The sequence below is a fragment of the Geotrypetes seraphini genome, chromosome 4, assembly GCF_902459505.1.
Source record: "Geotrypetes seraphini chromosome 4, aGeoSer1.1, whole genome shotgun sequence".
NCBI classification, from domain to species: domain Eukaryota; kingdom Metazoa; phylum Chordata; class Amphibia; order Gymnophiona; family Dermophiidae; genus Geotrypetes; species Geotrypetes seraphini.
In genome coordinates this window covers 104,087,674-104,108,889 of record NC_047087.1, presented here as the reverse complement: position 1 = coordinate 104,108,889, position 21,216 = coordinate 104,087,674, and the positions used below count along the sequence as shown (strand labels likewise).

The 21,216-nt window shown below is 41.8% G+C and overlaps 1 protein-coding gene across 4 annotated transcripts in view; it reads left to right on the top strand.

Moving 5' to 3' along the window:
- The window catches only part of GSK3B (glycogen synthase kinase 3 beta), a 431,638-nt gene that overhangs the window by 197,517 nt on the left and 212,905 nt on the right, over positions 1-21,216 (top strand). For all 4 annotated transcript variants that reach the window (XM_033941322.1, XM_033941323.1, XM_033941324.1 and 1 more), the window contains exon 4: positions 11,586-11,696. In XM_033941322.1, coding sequence (XP_033797213.1) covers positions 11,586-11,696 — 111 coding nt within the window. The remainder of the gene's footprint in view (positions 1-11,585; positions 11,697-21,216) is intronic.

Genomic DNA, 21,216 nt, shown 5'->3' with positions numbered 1-21,216 from the left:
TCACTGGAAATTATGTGGTCATACTCTACAAGACCTTAACCCTTTCAGGACCATAAGGATCGTAGGCCAATTTTTGTGGTTTTGACGACATTTTTATGGTAAAAAGGGCTTGCAGATGCCAAAATATTGATTTTTTTTGTGAAATATCATTATTATTTTTTTTAAAAATCACACTTCTGGCTTATGGACAGTGTGGCAAGTGAATCTTCTCGTCAATCTGGCAACGACGCTAATGAATGAATGTCGGAACCAGTTTGTTTACATAAAGGCAGTATCATATGGAATCCGTACATATCAAATTTAGAACTGTAGACTATCCCAATCAAAATTTATAGGATTTTAAAGTTATGGGACAAATATGTCCCTTGGTCCTGAAAGGGTTAAATGGAGAGTGCTTGACATGATTACAGTAGGGTGGGAGGGAGGAAATTTTGAAAAAAATCTGAACTTGAAAGAACTCCGGTGGATGTTCATGTTGAACTCCATGGCTCCGGAAGGATTAAATGAAACATCGGATTGGTTAGCTCAGGTCGATCTTAGCTATTAATTAGCAATCATGACGTAAGGGGAGGTTCCTATATCTGTGAGTGAAAAAAGACGCCGCGGCCATTTTTCAGATGCCGCTTGATAGCACAACTAGGAAATTACAATTATGCAGGTTTGTGCCTATTTTATATCTTTGACAGTGCTTGATTTAGAGTTTTACTTGTTTTCTAATGGACTGACTTTTTATGTGTTTCCCTAGTGCCCCTAGCCTTGATAAAGATCAGCGAAACGCGTTGGCAGAGGGGAGCGTTGACTTGAACGCAGGAACATAAGATATTTATTACTATCACCTATAATGGAACGAAGATAAGTTCTTTAAATTTTAGGATAGATGCACTGATAAACGTAAAAGAAGAAAATTTTTTCTACTAAAAGTATAAAGTATAACGAGCATAAAAAGTACAGAGAAAAGAAAAAATACATAAAAATATCACGATGTTATAACGATTGGGGATGTATGAAGAATTGACAGACCGTTGGAGCGTTTTTGCTTTTAGTGGTCATATCTGACACCCCACATCGGGACTTTCACACTCACTAGAAGTATATTATTTTGCAATTTCGATATTGATTCAAATTTAACGTTTGAGAGGATGTCCTGGGATAAAGCACAGTTACTTACCGTAACAGGTGTTATCCATGGATAGCAGGCAGCTATTCTCACGACCCACCCACCTCCCCTGGTTGGGTTCTCTGCTAACTATCTGAACTGAGGAGACGCGCCCTGTGCTGGGCGGGAAGGCACTCGCGCATGCGCGGTGCGGCAGACTCAAAACTTCTGAATTTCTTCAAGCAAGTCTGCTTGTGAAGCTGTCCGCATTCGGGCTCCGTGGATGACATCACCCACATGTGAGAATAGCTGCCTGCTGTCCCTGGATAACACCTGTTACGGTAAGTAACTGTGCTTTTCTGTCTCCTGCCCCCCCCTTTCTTTCTTTCGTTCTCCCTGCCCTCCCCCAAGCCACCGCCATCGGGGAAAAGGCTGCTGCCGCTATTGGGGAAGCATGTCCCAGTATTGATGGAATGCTGTCTGCTTAATATGCATTTCCTGGGGTCTTCCCCCCCAGGAACATTGTTTGGCCATCTTTGTGGTGACCCTAGCGAGCGTGGCTTTAGCTAGCTCTTGGCGCTCTGCTAAATCACTGGAGCGGGAACAATTGCTTAATCATTTGGATACTATCCAATTAATGTGTAAATTGACTGCTATGCGCCAGATGCGCATGGAGCCCTACCGGAAAGTATGGTCTGGTTATGTCGCTTGGCGGACTTCCTCACTCCACACTGGACTAGAATTGGGTTAGGAGGGAGGGGGGTTGGGGTGATTAGGGGGGCTTTGATTGGGGGGTGGTTAGGGTGGTGGGTTGTACCGATCTGGGGGGGTGGGGTATTGGTATTGTTCATGGTTCCTTATTTGGCGAGATGATTTATGTTCATAGCTGGATTGTACATGTCTCTGAGAGGTGTCATGACTTATGGTTGTATTTGATTTTTGCATTTTCCATTGTGTTTTCAGTTGTCATTTTGCTTAAAAATTTAATAAACAATTATGGTAAAAGAAAAAAGTGGGCCTCTAATGTCTGAGTGGGTGCCCACATGGGAAATAGCGATGATCAAATGGTTTGGTTTAATATAACAGCCATACACAATTCAAAGTCCTAAATTTCAAACGTATGGACTTTAATAAAACAGGAGAGTAACTGAAGGAAGTGCTGATAGGACAGAAGGACATAAGAAAAGTGGAAAAACAGTTGTCTAATCTGAAAGGAGCAATAAAAATGGCTACCGACTTTTATGTGAGAGGAAAAAGAAACTGATTTGGTTCTTCAAACTAGTGGTAGAGAAAATAAAGGCAAAAGAGTTTGTATTCTTGAAATATAAAAAAACTCAAGAAGAGAAGTACAGAAAGGAATACTGGATGAAACTAAAAGAAGCCATGGGAAACAAAATTTTGGATCTAGAAGTTGTGATGGAAGAAGATGAGTTGAATTTAATGGTGATCACAGAGACATAGTTCACGGAGAACCATGACTGGGATGTAGTTATACCAGGCTTTAATCTGTTCATGAAAGACAGGGTAGGAAGAAAAGGAGGGGGAGTAGCGTTGTATGTTAAAGATCATATTAAAGTCACACAATTGCAGGATCTGCAGGGCAAGGAAGAGACACTGTGGATCAATTTGGAAAGAGGGAATGGTATTTATATTTACATTGGTGTGATATATAAGCCTCCTTCATGGACAGAAGAAGTGGGCAGAGATTTAATAGTAGATGTTCAGAATATATCTAAAAAAGAAGAAGTCTTACGATTAGGTGATTTTAATATGCCGGATGTTGATTGGGCGATTTGCTACTATTCAATTTGTCAAATGGACCTATTTCATCATCCAGTGTTATAGAGATGTGTATGAGTTTCTCTGATTTATCAGAATTGAATACAATTTCTGGCACTGGTAGCTCTTCCACATTATCTTTGGTGATGACCTAGGCAAAGAATTCATTTAAAATCTCTGCTATGGCTTTGTCTTCCCTGAGAGCCCCTTTTATCCCTCGTTCCTCTAGGCCAGTGGTTCCCAAACCTGTCCTGGAGGACCCCCAGGCCAGTCGGGTTTTCAGGATAGCCCTAATGAATATGCATGAAGCAGATTTGCATGCCTGGCACCTCCATTATATGCAGATCGCTCTCATGCATATTCATTAGGGTTATCCTGAAAACCCGACTGGCCTGGGGGTCCTCCAGGACAGGTTTGAGAACCACTGATCTAGACAATTGACTAGCTTTTGGCCGATTTCTGTGCTGCCTTGGTTGGGAAAACTTATTGAGAAGATAGTATTGCTGCAACTGGAAGAACATGTAGATCGTGTGCATGGGTTAATACCATTTCAGTTTGGTTTTAGGAAAGGACATAGGGTTGAGTCCTTGCTATTCTCTCTTACCGTATATACTCTAATGAAACCGAGGCAATTTCCCCCCCCAAAGAAAGGCGGAATAAAGGTTGGCTTGAATATAAATTAGGGGGATTAATAGTCAAGTGTCTTGCCGTGCCCTGTCAGGCTCTGCACCCTGTTCCCCCTTCCTCGCTACCCTGCCAGGCTCTGCATCTAGTCCTCTCACTCACTCTCTCCCTCCCCTGCCAGTCTCTGCACCCACATTTTGATCACTAAATTGAAAATAAAATCATTTTATCCCAGGACAAGCAAGCAGCATATTCTCACACATAGGTGATGTCACTGACAGAGCCCCAGTACACTTGTAAAATGAATCACAACTGTAAGTTTTAGAAAGTTCGCGATCAGCCCGCACCGCGAGTGTTTATTGTCCCAGAGAGAGATCGACAGCATAGTGCATAAGAGGGGATGTTTAACATTCAATTTAATGGTGACAGCAACTAACAAGAAGGCAGTGAAGTTCTTCAGATGAAGATTCTAACTCGGAAGTACAGGCATGGACGCTTTTGTACAGCAGTGGCCCAAGATAGGTCTGCTATATGTTTTTTCCCCATGGCCCATGATAGGCAGGGTCATTCAAAGAATAGCAACTCTCAGAATTCATTAAATTTGTTGCCCCAGATTGGCTGAGACTGTCCTAGTATGCAGATCTATTGCATCTGCAAAGGGACAGGAGCATCAGGCTACCTCTTCGTCCGCCGCTGCTCTCTCAGAGCCTAATTGCCCTGGAGGATTCAGAACACTTGACATATGGCATGGCTCTTGAGCACATGACTCTAGCATGTAAAGGCTACTTGAAGGTGGTTATTACAACTTTCTTCAGATGAAACCAGCGATAGTCGTAACCTATACAAAAACTTGGAAAATGTTTTGAGGCTGGTTTCAAAAGTAAAAATATAGAGTCTCTTCAGGACGGCCTGGAGAAAGGCCTAGTAGTCAGGTCCCTGAAGGATCAGATAGTGGGCCTGTTGTGCTTTAGAGTGTGGGTGGATACGGCGCCTTTAGCTTATTGCCCAGATATCTCCAAATTTTGGAAGAGAGTGTTGCAACTGCGTTCACCGGTGAGACAAACTTTTCCGTTGTGGAATCTTAACCTGATGCTAAAACCCTTTGTTGGGCTCCATATGAGCCGTTGTAGAGAGTGGTGCTCATGGACATAACGGTGTTTTTAGTGGCGATCGTATTAGCGAGTAAAGTCTCAAAGCAACAGGCTTTGACCTGTAGAGAGTAGTTCCTCCAGTTTTCAGAAGGTGGGGTATTGATACGTACCGTTCCTTCTGTTGTGCTTAAAGTAGTTTTAGCTTTCCACATTAATCAGGAGGTCCGTCTGCCTGCATTCAGTCCAGTGGGCTCCAAGAAAGTTGAAAAGATCTTGCAGTTGCTGGATGTCAGGAGAGTAGTACTTAGGAATCTAAAAGTGACCAATGAGTTTCGACTATCTGATCATCTTTTTGTCTTGATGAATCTGAGAGGATTACATTACATTACATTACATTACATTAGTGATTTCTATTCCGCTTGTGCCTTGCGGTTCTAAGCGGATTACATTAGAAGATGGCTGGTCATTTCCAGGCGATGACAATACAATTCTTTACATTACTTTACAAACTTTGCATACCTAACTTTACATAACGTTTCGTACATAACTTTACAAAACTTTATGTGGAATTACTTTGCATTACTTTACATTATCTTTACAGTACTTGCATAACTTACATTACATTATTTTACATAGCATAACTTTATATTACAGAAAAGCTAGAATCTGTTTTTAAGTTGTTATATCTGACGTTTTGAGATATTTGGAGGAAACAGTGTTTCCAGATATGAATTGACTTATCGTCCATTGCGACTAGATTAGATGTTGCCTGTGGAGAGGAATTGCAGGAGGTTGCGAAGGGTGAGAGGATGATGGTAGATTATATTGTTGGGATGTGTTTTTTGAATAGAATGGTTTTGATATCTTTTCGAAACGCTTTATAGTCAGTAGTTGTGATCAGCAACTTGGATATGGTGGGGTCAATTTTCGCGGCCTGTGTAGCAAGTAGGTTGTCATATAGTTTTTTGCATCTTGTGCCTTTGAGTGGGGGGTAGGTGAATGGGATCTGGGTTCTCCTTACTCTGGGTGAGAGGTTTCGGTTTAGGCGACTGTTTAGGTAGAGAGGTGCTGTTCCGTTTAGTGCTTTGAATAATAGACAGTATAGTTTGAATTGGGTTCTTGCTCGTATCGGTAGCCAGTGAGAGTCGAGATAGGCATTAGTGATGTGATCATATTTTCCTAGTGAATAGATGAGTCTGAGAGCTGTGTTCTGTACTGTCTGTAATTGTTTGATCATGTAAGTGGGGCATGGTAGATAAAGGCTGTTGCAGTAGTCTACAAGTCCTAGCACAAGTGATTGGACTATGATCCTGTAATGTACTTTGTCAAATAATTTTCTTATTTTCCGCAGGTTGCGCATGGTGTAGAAAGCTTTTTGGATAGTTTTGTTGGTATGAATCTGCATTGTGCAGCACCTGTCTATCGTTACTCCCAGAATTTTGAGCGCGGGCTGTATTGGGTATTTGATTGCATTTGCCACCAATTCAGTTAAGGTTGGTTCTTTGTCTTTTTCTAGCAGAAGGAATTTGGTTTTATCCGTGTTCAATTTCAGTTTGTGGTTCGTCATCCATGTTTCTACAGTTTCCAATGTTGTTTTCAGTCATCCTGATGAATTGAATATTGAAGAGGAGAAGGATTGTTATGTCGTCTGCGTAGCTGAATGATACTATATTTAGGGTGTCTAGGGTAGTGCCCAGTGAGGATACGAAGAGGTTGAAAAGTATGGGCGATAATGGAGATCCTTACGGTACTCCGCAGGGGTTTGACCAAGGGTCCGATATGAGATCTTTTGACTTTACTTTATATGTTCTAGTTTTAAGGAAGCCTTGGAACCAGTTGAGTACCATACCTGAGATCCCTATGGCGTCTAGTATCTGGAGTAGTATGGAGTGATCAACTAGGTTGAAAGCTGCTGAGAGATCTAGTTGTATGATTAGTATCTTGTTTCCTTTACTAAGGTGTTGTCGGGCTATATCCATTAGAGATACAAGCAGTGTCTCTGTGCTGTGGTTTTTTCTGAATCCTGATTGTGATGTATGTAGTATTTTGTGGTCTTCTAGGTAGTTGGAGAGGTATTGTGCTACAAGACCTTCTAGTAGTTTGACATATAATGGGATTGAAGCGATGGGTCTGTAGTTGGCTGGGTTATTGTTTGAGGCTTTGAGGTCTTTCGGTATAATCTCGCCTAGTTCTGATGGGAACTGACCATCTGTGAGCGTGGATTGTAACCAGTTCATGAGGTTGGCTTTGAACTTGATGGATGCGGTTGTTAGCAGGTACGATGGGCAGTTGTTCAGGTCACATGATGTTTTACTGTATTTGTTGTAGAGTCGGATCATGTCGTTCCATTGTACTTTAGGGAAGTTAGTCCATGTTCTGTCTGCTACTAAGGCTTCATCTGTTGTTGGCGTTATTATAATCTCATCGAGGATGGTTAATGAATTGTTGAAGGTGGTTCTTATATTGGTGATTTTATGCTTCAAGTAGTCTGCTAATTGGTGGGCTGAAGGAAATTGGTTTCCTTGAGTAGCTAGGAAAGGTTTAGTGTCAGTGAGTTTTCTTACAAGATTGAAGAGTATTTTTGAGTCTGGAGTTTCAGTGCCAATTAGTTTGGAGTAGTATGCTTTCCTTTTTTCCTTTAGTTTGATATTACAGTGGTGCCTCACACAACGAACTTAATTCGTTCCAGGAGCAAGTTTGTTATGCGAAAAGTTCGTTATGTGAAACGCGTTTTCCCATAACAATACATGTTAAAAAAAATAATTCGTTCTGCAGCATAAAATATGCTAAGATGACATAAAAAAAGATAAATTTGTCAAAATGGTGAAAATGGTGGTCTTGCTGAGGCCAAACTCTTTGACGAGGTCACACTGTTTTACCCCACATTCACTCCTTCTAATTATTTCCCGTTTCATTTCAACAGAAATCACCTTCCTGCTTTTTTTAGAAGCCATGATATATTAAAAATATTGAGTTTTATCTTAAAAGGACGACTGTATACAGTGAGAGAGGGCAGTTAAGCGCAGTGACTAACGACTGCCTGCAGTGCCTGCGCGGAAGGATGCAATACATCGGCAGCTCGGGCGACTTCGTTGTGTGAAACGAAGTTCGTTGTGTGAAACGAAGTTCGTTGTGTGAAACGAAGTTCGTTGTGTGAAGTTCGTTGTGTGAAACGAAGTTCGTTGTGTGAATCAAGACATGAAGTTCGTTGTGTGCAGCGTTCGTTGTGCGAGGCGTTCGTTATGCGAGGCACCACTGTATATTGTTTGATTTGGTTTCTCCATGCTACTTTAGTTTGGTCTTGTTTCTGTTTTTTCCATATTCTTTCGAGGTGTCTACATTGCCTTTTTAGATGGAGTAGTTCGGAGTCGAACCATTTGTCTGAGGGTCTACAGATTTTGTTTTTAGTTTTTATTGGTGCTAGCTCGTTCATAGTAGCTTCGCTTAGGGTACGCCAGTGGGTTACAAATTCTTTGGGGTTGATGTGGTCGATTGCTGGGTCTACCTTGTCCCAAAAGGTATTAGGTATTAGGATGAGAGAGGCCGGCTTTCATCTCAAGATGGAATTGCATGGCCATATCTTCAGCATATGTCGGGAATCGTAATCAATACCCGATTTCGTTAAGAGCGCACTATTACGGGTGTGGCATCTTCCTGGGCAGTGTCCTGGATGGTTCTGCCCAAAGAGATTTAGTATACCTTCCATACTTTAACAAAAGTTTTACAGGGTTGATGTAGTGGCTTGCCTGGACACAGCTTTTGGCAGCTGTTTCACCCTTGACTCTATGGACTGCTTAGATATTTCCCATACATTCAGGTCTTCTGCTCCTGTAGCACTGGGAAGAAAGATTACATTCTTACCTCAATAATCTTCTTTCCTGTGGACAGGAGCAGTGGTCGTAAAGCCCGCCCGTCAGTTGTTATTTCGCCTGCTTGCGGTTCAGAAGAGTTCTGCATTGTAGTGGACTGTCTACCTTAGGTATGTCTAACAAATGTTTGCAATTCCCTATCAAGCAGGGTCACAGAATAATGAGGCTTCTGAAGTTCAAGACTAACAAGAATTGTTAAATCCTTAACTGTTAGTGCAGGTTGCACTCAGGTGGCTGGTTTGATTCCACCCTGCATTTTGTTCAAATGTTTAATTCATATGGTTTACGCATGTTTCTTACAGAGCAGTATTTATTACTCAGGGAGTTTCCCCGTGTCCCTCCTTTGTGCATTCTTAGATTTTAGATTGCTTTGATACAAACTGAAGGGCTACAGCATACCCCACTGGGGAAGGAGGCGGAACCGAAGAAAGTGATCAACATCATCTACTAATAAATTCATGGTTTGAGGGTGATTATCCATTTGTTCAGGACCTCTGCTCCTGTCTACACAGAAGATTATCGAGGTAAGAACGTAATCTTTCTTTAGTTTTGTATGTATATGAAATATAATATTTATTTAATTCATTTTCTATCCTGTTTTCCTCAAGGAGCTCAGAACAGGTTATCGATATATCTAATGTAATTGCAGGTAAACAACAAAAATCTGCATTAATTTACTCATGAAATAAGATATCCATAAAAATGTGTATTCTAACTGAGGAATAAATTAGGACACCCCCACATATCCTCCCACTTAAAGTGACTCAAATCACACACAGGTGTATCACATCAGGTGCACATGATTAGAACATCACTACTCAAAATTTTGAAGGTTTACTCTACTTAATCCTCAGACATTTAGTTTGTGTGCTCATGACTACTGCGATGAGAGTGAACACCATAGTGAGATCAAAAGAGCTGTCTGAGGTCTTCAGAAAGAAGATTGTAGCAGCTTGTAAGTCTAGTAAGAAATTTAAAAAGATCTCGAAAGAACTTGACATTAGCCATTCCACGGTCTGGAAAATAGTGTACAAGTGGAGGACTTTACAAACAACTGCCAACATGCCCAGGTTAGGCCATCCAAGCAAGTTGACAGCAGACAGCAAGATGCTAAAAGAAGTCTCCAAAAATCCTAAAATGCCATCACGGGACCTACAGCAGGCTCTTGCCACTGTTGATGTGAAAGTTCATTCCTCTACAATCAGAGATTGCACAAATTTAACTTGCATAGGAGACGTGCAAGGAGCAAGCCTTTGCTCTCTAAGAGAAACATCAAGGCCAGACTGAAGTTTGCCAGAAAGAAAGTAGACTTCTGGAATAATGTTCTTTGGACAGATGAGTCTAAAATTGAATTATTTGGACACCAGAAAAGAGGACACGTTTGGTGTACACCAAATACATCATTTCAGGAAAAGAACCTCATATCAACTGTGAAGCATGTCATGGTTTGGGGATTCATTGCCAGCTCACCATCATAGAATTCACCATGAATTCTACCGTATAGCAGAGGGTGCTTGAGGAACATGCAAGACCATCTGTAAGAAAATTAAAGCTGAAGCGGAACTGGACCCTGAAACACGACAATGTTTGAAAACATACCAGTAAATCCACAAAGGACTGGCTGAAAACTAAGAAATGGAGAGTCCTGGAGTGGCCGAGTCAAAGCCCTGATCGTAATCCTATTGAGATGCTGTCGGGTGATTTGAAACGGGCTGTACAAGCAAGAAACCTCTCAAACATCTCACAGCTGAAAGAATTCTGCAATGAGGAGTGGGCCAAACTTTCCTCAGACCGATGTCAGAGACTGGTAGTTGGCTACAAGAAGTGTCTCATTGCAGTTATTTCAGCCAAAGGGGGTAACACTAGCTATTAGGATGTAGGGTGTTCTCTTTTATTCCTCAGTTAGAATACACACTTTTGTGGATATCTTTTGTTTAATGAGTAAATGAAGGAAAATTTTTGTTGTTTAACTGCAATTACATCACTTTCTTTTCCAGAGATAAATTAATAATAAAAAAAAAAAAGATTTGACATCGATGTGTGAACATTTCTTAAGAAAGAACTGAATATTTCATGGTATCCTAATTAATTCACATGATTCTATATGTATGTGTATGTGTATATGTATATGTATGTATATGTATATGTATATATATGTATATGTATATATATGTATATGTATATGTGTGTATATATATATATATATGTATGTATATATAAGAACATAAGAAGTTGCCTCCGCTGAGGCAGACCATAGGTCCATCCTGCTCAGCGGTCCGCTCCCGCGGCGGCCCATCAGGCCCATTGCCTGAGCAATGGTCTATACCTATCTATACCCCCCAATCCCTTTTTCTTCTAGGAATCTATCCAAACCTTCTTTGAAACCATTTAGTGTTTTCTTGTCTACAACAGCCTCTGGATATATGTATACATGTATATATGTATACATACATATATATATATATATATATATATATATATATATGTATGTATATATATATATATATATATATGTATGTATGTGTGTATATATATATATATATATGTATGTGTGTGTGATTTTTAAACACTGAATGTCTTGGTTGAAACACAGATATTCTATACTAACATCTGGACATTGGTCAGCACTGAATATGCAGTTTTGGTGGTGACAGTACTGCTTTCTGAATACTGGTGATATTCAGTCCACCATCCAGATAGCTAACTGGATAAAGTAAGGGCAATCTTTTTCCTAACTTACAGATTAATTATTGCTATTATCAGGATACCATTCCTGTATTACTCCAGTACTATCTGAATAGGTCTGAGATGGTTTGTCCTCATAATTCTACTGAATATCAGCAGATAGCCATGGCTAAGGGAAATATCCAGTTAAGTGGTATCTCCCTTTGAACATTAATCCTGTATGTTTGGGTTTTTTTTTCCCTTTGAGCTTCTTTAAGGTAAGGAAGGTAAGGCTCAGAATGGCCTCTGGAGTAAAAAGAAAGAATCCCCACCTCTTTACTACATCAGGAATAGTATGATATAGTAAACTTTGTTGGGAGCTTGACGTCCTTATTTATATTTTGTTCCTTTCAGTCTTAAATATAGTACTTATTCAGGCCCTGCTTGAATTTTTTTTTCCAGAAAGATGAAGTGTACCTCAATCTGGTGCTGGACTACGTTCCTGAAACAGTATATAGAGTTGCCAGACATTATAGTCGAGCCAAACAGACACTCCCTATGATCTACGTGAAGGTAAATAGAAGGGCTGCTTGTGGTATTGGTATATGTTTGAAGGGGATCAATATGCTTGTTGATGATCTAAAGGTTAACAGCATCTAGTAGAGTATTTGAAGGGTGGAGGTCCGCTAACAGTAGTAAACTGAAAGAATGGAACCTAATTTGTAGGTGATACTTTTTTATTGGACTAACTTAGCTCTGTCAAGCTTTTAAAAATTGTTTTTCCATCCTGCTAAACCATTCCAGACTGATAAGTTATGTCACCCTGCCAGCAGATGGAGGCAGAGATTCACCAGGGAGTAGTACAGCCTGTAAATTGTTCAGTATTCCTCTTCCTCCAGCAAATAGCTCAGGTTGGACTGGTACAGCAGGTTCCATTTACAGTATTTGGAATAGACTTGCATCCCAGTTTACTTTCGAGCCTCTGTTGTGCTGGTGGCCTGTTTGCGTGCCTGTATTACGGTCATTCCCCTCTCTTTGTTGTCTGTCTACTTTTTAGAATTGACATCCCAAATATTTTCTATATAGTTTATGATTTTTTTTGTATTCTGCCTTGATGCTTGTGGGAAGGCAGTATATTAAGCCCAATAAACCATAAACTTGTCTGCTCCTAGAATGCAGGCCATGGCTTGCAGCTCTTGAGGTCAAACCTTGGCCTAGTTCTTGCTTCCAGGAATCAATCCACAGATCTTCCCCTGATGAATTTTGTTGGGTTCAACCATCTATAATCACAAGTTCCAGCCCAGTGTTCAATTTGTGAGACTAGCTGGCAGGGGTGAGTTGCTTCCTCACCCTGCAGACACTAAGAGGGAAATTCTGCAAATGATGTTAAATTCTAGGTGCTTATTGCATGTCAATCATGCTTAGGTGCTTTTTAAAGAATTGTGCCTACTGGCACCTAACTTACCATATTTTTCGCTCCATAAGACGCACTTTTCCCCAAAAAAAGTGGGTGGAAAAAAGGGTGCGTCCTATGGAGCAAATACCCCAATCCCCCCCCCCCCTATACCTTATTTAGATTGCCGCCACTACTGGTCGCTCGCTGCTGCCGAAATTATAGAAAGGGAAAGGCCAGGCGGGTGCAGTGATTGTGATTGCAGGCTGCTGACCCGGAAGTCTTACCCCCAACGTCAATTCTGATGGGGTAAGGTTTCTGGGCAGGTGGCCTGCAATCGCTACACCCGCAATTTCTTACATTCCGGTGCCACACTACTGAGCCAGGAGTTCCGTCGTCCAACCCCCCTGCTGCTGCTATGTCGACATGTTCTCACAGCGGCAGCAGTGGGAGATAATTAAATGGGTTGGGCAGGCTTGGGGGGGCAGAAGAGGACAGAGGCTGGAAGGCAATAAGGGGAACATAGGAGGAAGGGACAATTGTTGGGCCTGAGTTGGGGTGGGGGAAGAGAACAATGACTGGAAAGCTGTGAGGGGAACATAGGAGAGAGGGAGGAAGGGTCAATTGTTGGGCCTGGGGAAGAAAGGAAAGAAAGAACCAGACAATAAAGGTGGGAAAAATGATTTTATTTTCAATTTAGTGATCAAAATGTGTCAGTTTTTTTTTGGTTTTTTTTTTTTTTCAGTTTAAAGATTTTATTGATTTTAATATACAGTAAGAACAGGAAATGTTAACAAAGCATGATACAAATAAGTTTTGAGAATTTATATCTGCTGTCTATATTTTGCACTATATTTGTATATTTTTCTATAGTTGTTACTGAGGTGACATGCATATTTTAAAAAGTCATCTGCCTTGACATCTGTGCCCTGTCCCTGCCTGCCCTATGCCCTGTCCCGGCTTACCGCTAGATCACCAGAGGGGGGACGGTACAGAGCCTGGCAAGGAGTGTGGGGTTGGGTGCAGAGCCTGGCAGGGAGAATTTGGTTCAGAATGGTTTTTTTTTTTCTTATTTTCCTCCTCTAAATCTAGGGTGTATCTTATGGTTAGGTGCGTCTTATGGAGTGAAAAATACAGTATAACTTAGGTGCCTGAGATGTAGGTCAGGGTTTTAAAGAGCTACATTATAGGTACTTATTCCATTAGAGAATCGTGCCTAGTGGTGCCTAAATCTTTCTCTGCCCCTAAACACGCCTACTTTGACGTTAGGTGCTGTTAGGTACCATGCAATAGGTGCCTATCTTTTGTAGAATCATGCCTAAAAGATAGGTGTCTATCACCTAATTTTTAATTTTTTTAATTATGAACTTATTAAAGCTCATAATTGAAGCCAATTTACTAATTAAGATAGGCGCCTAACTTTATGCACCTCCTATAGAACTTGCCTCTAAAAGTATAAGAGAAAATTTTTCAATTAAAAAAAAAAGGAAGGGAAGGCCTGTCTAAGAGATGAGGAGTTGCCTATTGGTAGAGCTGCTGCCTCAGCTCCCTGAGGTAGTTGGATTGAATTTCAGTGTTTCTTCTTGTTACCCTGGGTAAGTAATCCTCCATTGCCCTGTGTACAAAATAAGTATCTGTATATATGTAAACTGCTTTGAATGTGTAACCACAAAAGACTGTATACAAGTTCCTTTCCCTTTTCCCCCATTTCCCTTTCCCATTATTAGATCTTAACTGACCCTTGTTAATAGGTGGACAGCTACAGCAAACAGGCAGGCCTAGACAGAGGATAAGGGAGCAAGTCATGAGGGCTGATTAAATCTAACATGGTTCCCATAATGGCTAGAGGATGTAATCTTGTTGGATGGAAGGCACCGTGGGGCTTATGGGAACTTCCATATTGGCTCCTACTACTACAATTTCAGCATCAGATAACCCTAAGGTGTGGTGCCAGAGATATGGATTTGCAAATTTGCCAGTTTTCTGCAGTTTTCTGTGCCTTTTCCATTGGCCTCAGGAAAGCTGATTTTGGCAGGAATGGCAATTGTATTGCCGCCAGACTTCCAAAATCCTTCATTGCCCAGGGATGTTTAGAGGTCTGGGGAGTACTGCAGTCCTTTCCCGGAAAGAGAGACTCCAGGAGGAGCTGGAGTGGATCTCTCTTGGGGACCTAGGTTCCCGGGTGCAGGCCCTCCACTGACTCTTTCAGGAAAGTGCTGTAGGAGTTTTGAGTGCCTTCATAGCTGTAAAGGTCTTAAAGCCAATGTACAGTAAGTAAATGAACCAGAGTTCTCAGTTGAAAGAGTCAGATCCCAAGTTAATTACAGTTTAATAATATATTGATTATGGTTTAATAATGTCTATATTGAAACCATCCCAGGAAACGCGAACTCTGTATTGTAACATCTTTACAAAACTCCCCTAGTCATTAGCAGCGGTATAGAAACTTTCAATAATAAACAATAATTCTGTCCTTGATGGAAGATGTGTAGGTTGAGGAGGATGTAGAGAAAGGGAGCTTCCTTCTAGTAGTGCATCCGTCAGGGGACATCTCTGACCTTTGGAAGATTCTTCTATGGTCAGGTTGTTTTGTAAGAAGGAACTCATCTCCTTGATTGACCAGGTAGACCCTCCAAGACTTTCTGTTACATTGTGCCCTCTTTCAGAAGGTAATTAGAGTCCAATGTGCCAGGCTCATGGGCAGGCTCTAATCTCTCCCTTAAGAGGCACCAGATAGGTTTCTTAACATGCTCATGGTTAGATGACTGAAGAATACCATTTTAGTAGAGGGCAGTTCGGTCCTTAATGATTCACATGATCTAAAAGGTAGAGGAGTTCCTCAAACAAGCATTCAGTGTTTCTGTTCTAGGGATTCAGCAGTGGTTTGTAATGGACACAGCAGATGCTTGTCTCTCTGGAAGTGGTACGGTTGGATTCTGGAGCGGCTTTTTTGGCTGACTTTGTGGTCTTGTGAATATCTGATATCCCAGGACAAGCAGGCAGCATATTCTCACATGTGGGTGATGTTATCCATGGAGCCCTGGTATGGACACTTCGCTACTTTAAGAAATTTAGAAAGTTTGCGATAGCCCACACCACACATGCGCGAGTGCCTTCCCGCCCGACGTAGGCGCACGCGGTTCCTCAGATCTTTGTTTTCCACAGAGCTAAGAAGTTGTGTTTTCACAACATTCATCACGTTTTTTCATACTTGCCTTTTTTATTCTTTTATTTTATTTATTTCAATATAGCTCCTGTAGAAAAAAAAAAATCCAGGAGTTTTCTTTTTTTTTCTTTAGCTGTCTGACAGGTTGACCGGTGGGGCCTTTTGTCAAGCTTCAGCCATTGAGTTCGATTTGGCCAAGGTGATGTTCCTGTCAATGTCCCGCCTGGTAATGGGCTTTAAGAAGTGCAGCCGGTGTTCTCAAACTATTTCCTTAGTAACAGCAGCAGATGAATCCAGAGACCAATGGGATAGCCCACATCTACCAGCAGGCGGAGATAGAGAAACTGATTAACAGGTGGTCCTATTGGCTGGGACTCCTCCTGCATCTCCAGTATTCTCTATCTCCCAGCAGGTTATGATCGCTATTCATCTAGCTCCTGGATTCTGGTTGTGACTGGAACTTTATTTTCTCCTCTTGAGGTTTCTCTTCAGTGAGCTGCCAATTCTAATTCTCCTGTTGAGATTTTCTCTTCAGTGAGACAGGAGTGTCCGGCTGAACAGTGCCGGCTTTAGGGGTTACACCGGGGCCCCCCCCCAGATCTCTGCCTCACCATCCCTCCAGTGATAGAGGGGTTAACTGGGTCTCTATTTTATTTTTCTTCTTTCCCTTAAAAAAAAAAAAAAAAAGAGACCATTTACTATTTGTGCTTATTCCTTATCAGAGGTGCTCAACCGGTGTCTACCGGCGTCTGCCAGCCCTGTCAGCCAGGTTGTGAGTATTCCTTTTTCGCATTGCATCTACGGGTTACATTTCTAGTGGTGTTGGAACTGTGAGCTTTAGACTACAAGATAATGGCAAAATTACTTGCATTAAGACTTACCAAAATAATCCCACTGCTTATACATAAAGATCAAACAGGGTTCATTAAACAAAGATATATAGGAGACAACCTGCGCCTATTTCACTATATTAACGCTCATGCTAAAACAATGTCAGACCCTGTAATAGGCCTAGCTATTGATGCTGAAAAAGCCTTTGACCGAGTGGAGTGGCCTTTCCTTTTCCGTGTCCTGAAGTGGTATAATTTTGGCCCATTTTTTACAAACTGGATAAAAACGCTATATCATCAACCCACAGCTCGTATTAGGATTAACAACTCTTTATCCAATAAATTTCCCCTCCATAGAGGTACTCGACAAGGCTGTCCTCTCTCACCATTGCTATTTAATTTAGTGTTAGAGCCACTCCTTTCAGCTATACGACAAAGTCCCTCAATTAAAGGTATTCCCTCCTCTGATCGAGATTTCAAATTAGCAGCTTATGCTGATGATGTTTTACTTTTTCTGAGAGACCCTTTACTCTCCCTTCCCAATCTTATTCATATTATCACTCAATACTCCCTCCTTTCCGGATACTCTGTTAATTGGGAGAAATCAGAGATCTTCCCTCTAAATGATAATATACTTCCATCAGATTTGGCTCATTTTCCTTTCTCATGGTCACATGAAGCTGTGAAATACTTGGGGATTTTAATACATAAAGATTCGGTTCATGCTCAAGATCTTAATATATCTAAAGTCAAAAATCTAGTTCTAAACACTACATCTAGATGGAACCCACTCTTTCTATCCTGGTGGGGTAGAATTGCATCTATCAAAATGACTCTGGCCCCTCAAATTAATTATATTCTTTCTATGCTCCCTCTGTTATGCCGGAAATCATTATTTCATTGGTTAAATATGAAAATATCTGAATTCATTTGGAACAAGAAAAAACCTCGAATCGCTCTCGCCAAACTGAAAGCCTCTAAGATCAACGGTGGTCTCAACTTTCCTGATTTCTATCACTATTATATTGCTTCATTAGCCAAATATGGAGCTTACTGGCTCACTAATTCCTCCACTCAAAATCTTCCCACTCAAGATCTTCCTGCCTGGTTTGAAATGGAATGTTTTTTATGTACGCCTTTACACATCTCATGCTTACTAACGGTGTCAATACCAAGGCACTTAAAGAGATACTCTTTATTGGGTGCAACGCAGCATGCTCTTTATCTTATAGATACATTGACTGAAATCTCAGTTAAGGTTAGTCCACTCATGTCCCTTTGGAACAATCCCAAAATTCAAAATCACGACAAATCTCTATCATGGAAAAGGTGGCAACGGGCAGGTATATGGTTTGTCCATCAATTGTCTACCCTCAACTCGTTAATTCCATTCGATATACTGTGCTCTACATACTCGCTACCTCCCTCTACTTATTCACAATGGCGTTCTCTCACTGGAGTGTTGCCGTCTTTACATATACGATTTGACTATATGACTTCCAAAAATACTATTTACAACTGGTCTTCTCTGTCTCTACTAAAAGGTAAGGCGATATCATCCTTCTACAGTATTTTAAGAGATCACTCCTTCACTTTTTCACCTCAATCTATGAAGCACTGGGACGCTATACTTACCACTCCGCTTTCTGACATTGATTGGGAGCTTTTCTGGTCATCAACAAATCGCCCGCTTTTATCTTCTAGAGTATCACAATCAATGTACTTCCTTATGTGGCAGGCAATATGGACCCCACTTCGCATGTGGAAAGCTAACTTAAAACAAGACTCTGTTTGTTGGAACTGTTTGAAAGAGGAAGGAACTCTTGATCATATGTTATTTCATTGTACTCTAGTCCGCTCTTTTTGGACCTACGTCTGGAACACCATACAATCTATTACTAACTGCTCAGAAGAAATCTCTATAGACATTATAATCCTTCGCTCTCAACACCCATGTTTCACACAATCAAATTGTCCACCTAAACTCATTGATACCATGTTGGTGACTGCCCTCATGCACATTCTAAAAAATTGGAAATCACCCTCGCTATTAGATTATACCTTTTGGTGGAACTCTCTGAGTATGTATCATAGATTTGAATCCTACGCATATGAGAAGAGAGTTACATTCCGAACCTGCATGAACTTGAAATACAACAAATCTCCATGGTCATTCTTAGATTCCTATGTACGCTCATCTTCTTAGACACTCCTGTTATCCTTTTCTTCTCCTCTCTTCTCTCTTTCATTTTTCTTTCCTTTTTTCTTTACTGCTCTCTCTTATCTTTATCTTATATATCCCTTACATACATTTTTAATAATTGGAGCCTTTGCTCCTATACAGTTAAACATAAATTTATATATTTTATATACAGAAAGCTTTATTTTGTTTCTATGTACTTTAAATGATTCTTGTATCCTTTAAAATACTTAATAAAAACTATTGAACTTAAAAAAAAAAAAAAAAAAAAAAAAAAAAAAAAAAGGAACTGTGAGCTTTATTTTGCGGTTAGAACTACGGGTTTTGTTATTGGTCTTATGCTTGTTCTGAAATACCTGCAGCTGTGTGGTCGCGTGCCTTTCCAAATAGATAATTTATTTCTCAACAGCTAAGCTTTGTTGGGCAGTGAAAAATGTGCAGTATGGGAAGTTTATAATTTGAAATGTGTGGATGTTTAAGTACAGGGCTCCTGTTTTGTGTGTTTGGCACGGTTGTTCAAAACGGTGCCTTCCCGCACGCGAGCGGGAGAGTCCTAGCTTTTGCGGCCTGTTCACTGGGGCTGTCCTGTGCACAGCGGGTGCCGCGGCTGTGTTCAAGCCGCCAAGATGGACGCGGTTGTGGAGCCAGTGCCTTTCTGTGAGCGCTAGTGCTCCGACGCTGGTGGCGGCGCCACGGCGTTCTTAGAGCCTGTTTCAGCTGCGGCCTTATCTCTGCACCTCTCCCGGTCTCCCAGTTCTTGTCCTAGCTGCGTCGGTGGGTTGCAACTGCAGTTGCTGTTCACGCAGCGGTTGGATTCACTCCCGAGGTGATTATTTGGGGCATGGGAGTCATCCTGCCTTGCCGGAGGACGCTGGAGAGGGAGAGCATTATACGCTTGGCTCCTCGGTTGCGGCTTGTCCCGACACTGGGTCAGCAGAAGGCGCATTGCCGCTGGGGATGGTCAGCGGCAGGGGAGGGATACCCGGGTCTTGGTTCGGATCTCTCCTCCTACCTCCCGGGGTCCTGGTAAGGTGAGAATTATGACTTTTGTCTATTTCCTTTTATTTGCGCCTTGGGGCCACGCTGCTGGTATCGGGTGGCGCTATTGACATGTTTCCTTGTCCTTGAGTGCTAGGTTGTCTGTTGGGGCTGCACTCTACTGGTAGTGTGGGGTTGCCTGGTGGCCCTTTGACTTTTCCCGCGGGCAGAACTTGGTTTTGTTTGTGTCTGGGGCAATGCAGGGTCCTCTGTTTTTTCAGGATACTCAGCAGCCTCGTGCGGCTATCTCCTGACGTATGTTAAGCAGCTCCCCTATTTTTCCCTCTTCGCATTGTTATGCACGGGTTCCTTCCCTTGTAGCCATGTAATGGGCGGCTCTCTGAGGAGGGAGACAGGGCTGTTTGTCAGTTTGCATCATCTCTGCAATTTCTCTTTGGACAGGGTGTTTTCTCTTTCTGGCTGCCAGGTACATGTACTTTGCTAAGGGGCACTATTCTCAGTTTCTGCTTTTCCCTTAGGATGTCTTTCTTGTTGGAGCAGTTGATGTTGGAGAGAAGCTTATGTGGTGTTGGGTCCACTCCTAGCCATCACTACGCTGTTTTTGGAATTCCATTTGATGGGGTCTAGGTTAGCCGTTTGCTTCTTCTCCTCTTCTTTCTTGCACTGCTATGCTGGAGTTTTCTCAGGACAGTTACTTTCTTTCCTCCAGGATTTGCAACTCTCATCCAGCCTGTTCCCCAGCCTACCGTGTGTAGTTCGCGAGGGGTCTGATACCTCCTTAGGTTTTCTGGCGGAGGGGGGGTGGACGAGAGAATGTCTGTTCAACTTTGATTCCTCTTCTCCCTTTCCTGATTCTTTCTCAGACTCGCTGTATTTTGAGCTCGCTGTATATTGAGCTGCCGACAGTGATGTGGGTGCAAGGTCCCATTCAGGGCTTCCTGGTACCAAGAGACAGTAGTTCCAGTTCCTCCGGAACATGGGTGCAAAGGAAATTATTCGGTTTTCTTCATAGTGACCGTTAACGGGGGGATCGGTCAGTCAAAGACTGAATCTCCTATGGGTCAATTAGTTTCTCAAAGTTAAACTTTTCCTCAATGGGAGTTTTTGTCAGCACTCGGTCTCATACATGTCTACTTACCTTTCCCATATGTCCATCCCGTCACCGAGTATTTGCTTTGCCACCCTTGGCACAGCCGGATCAACGGGTCGGTCACAAACAGGTGATTTCTGTTATTTGAACTTCTTTTCGTCTATTCTTTGGATGTGATTCTTCAGATTTCTATTGAGCTCTCTTCTCATATGCTATATTTTGGGATATCAGGGGCTGTTGCTCCCGTAGGAGGGGACTGTGTTTCTTCCCAGAGTCCGGGGCGACAGGTTGCGGTCTCAGTTTTGCCTTCTTCGGTCTCCTGGAACTGGAGTATGGGATTCTGTGCAGATTCTGACATCTATGCTGGTGACTCAACTGGGCACTTCGGCTCGCTTTCCCTTGAGAACGCTAATGT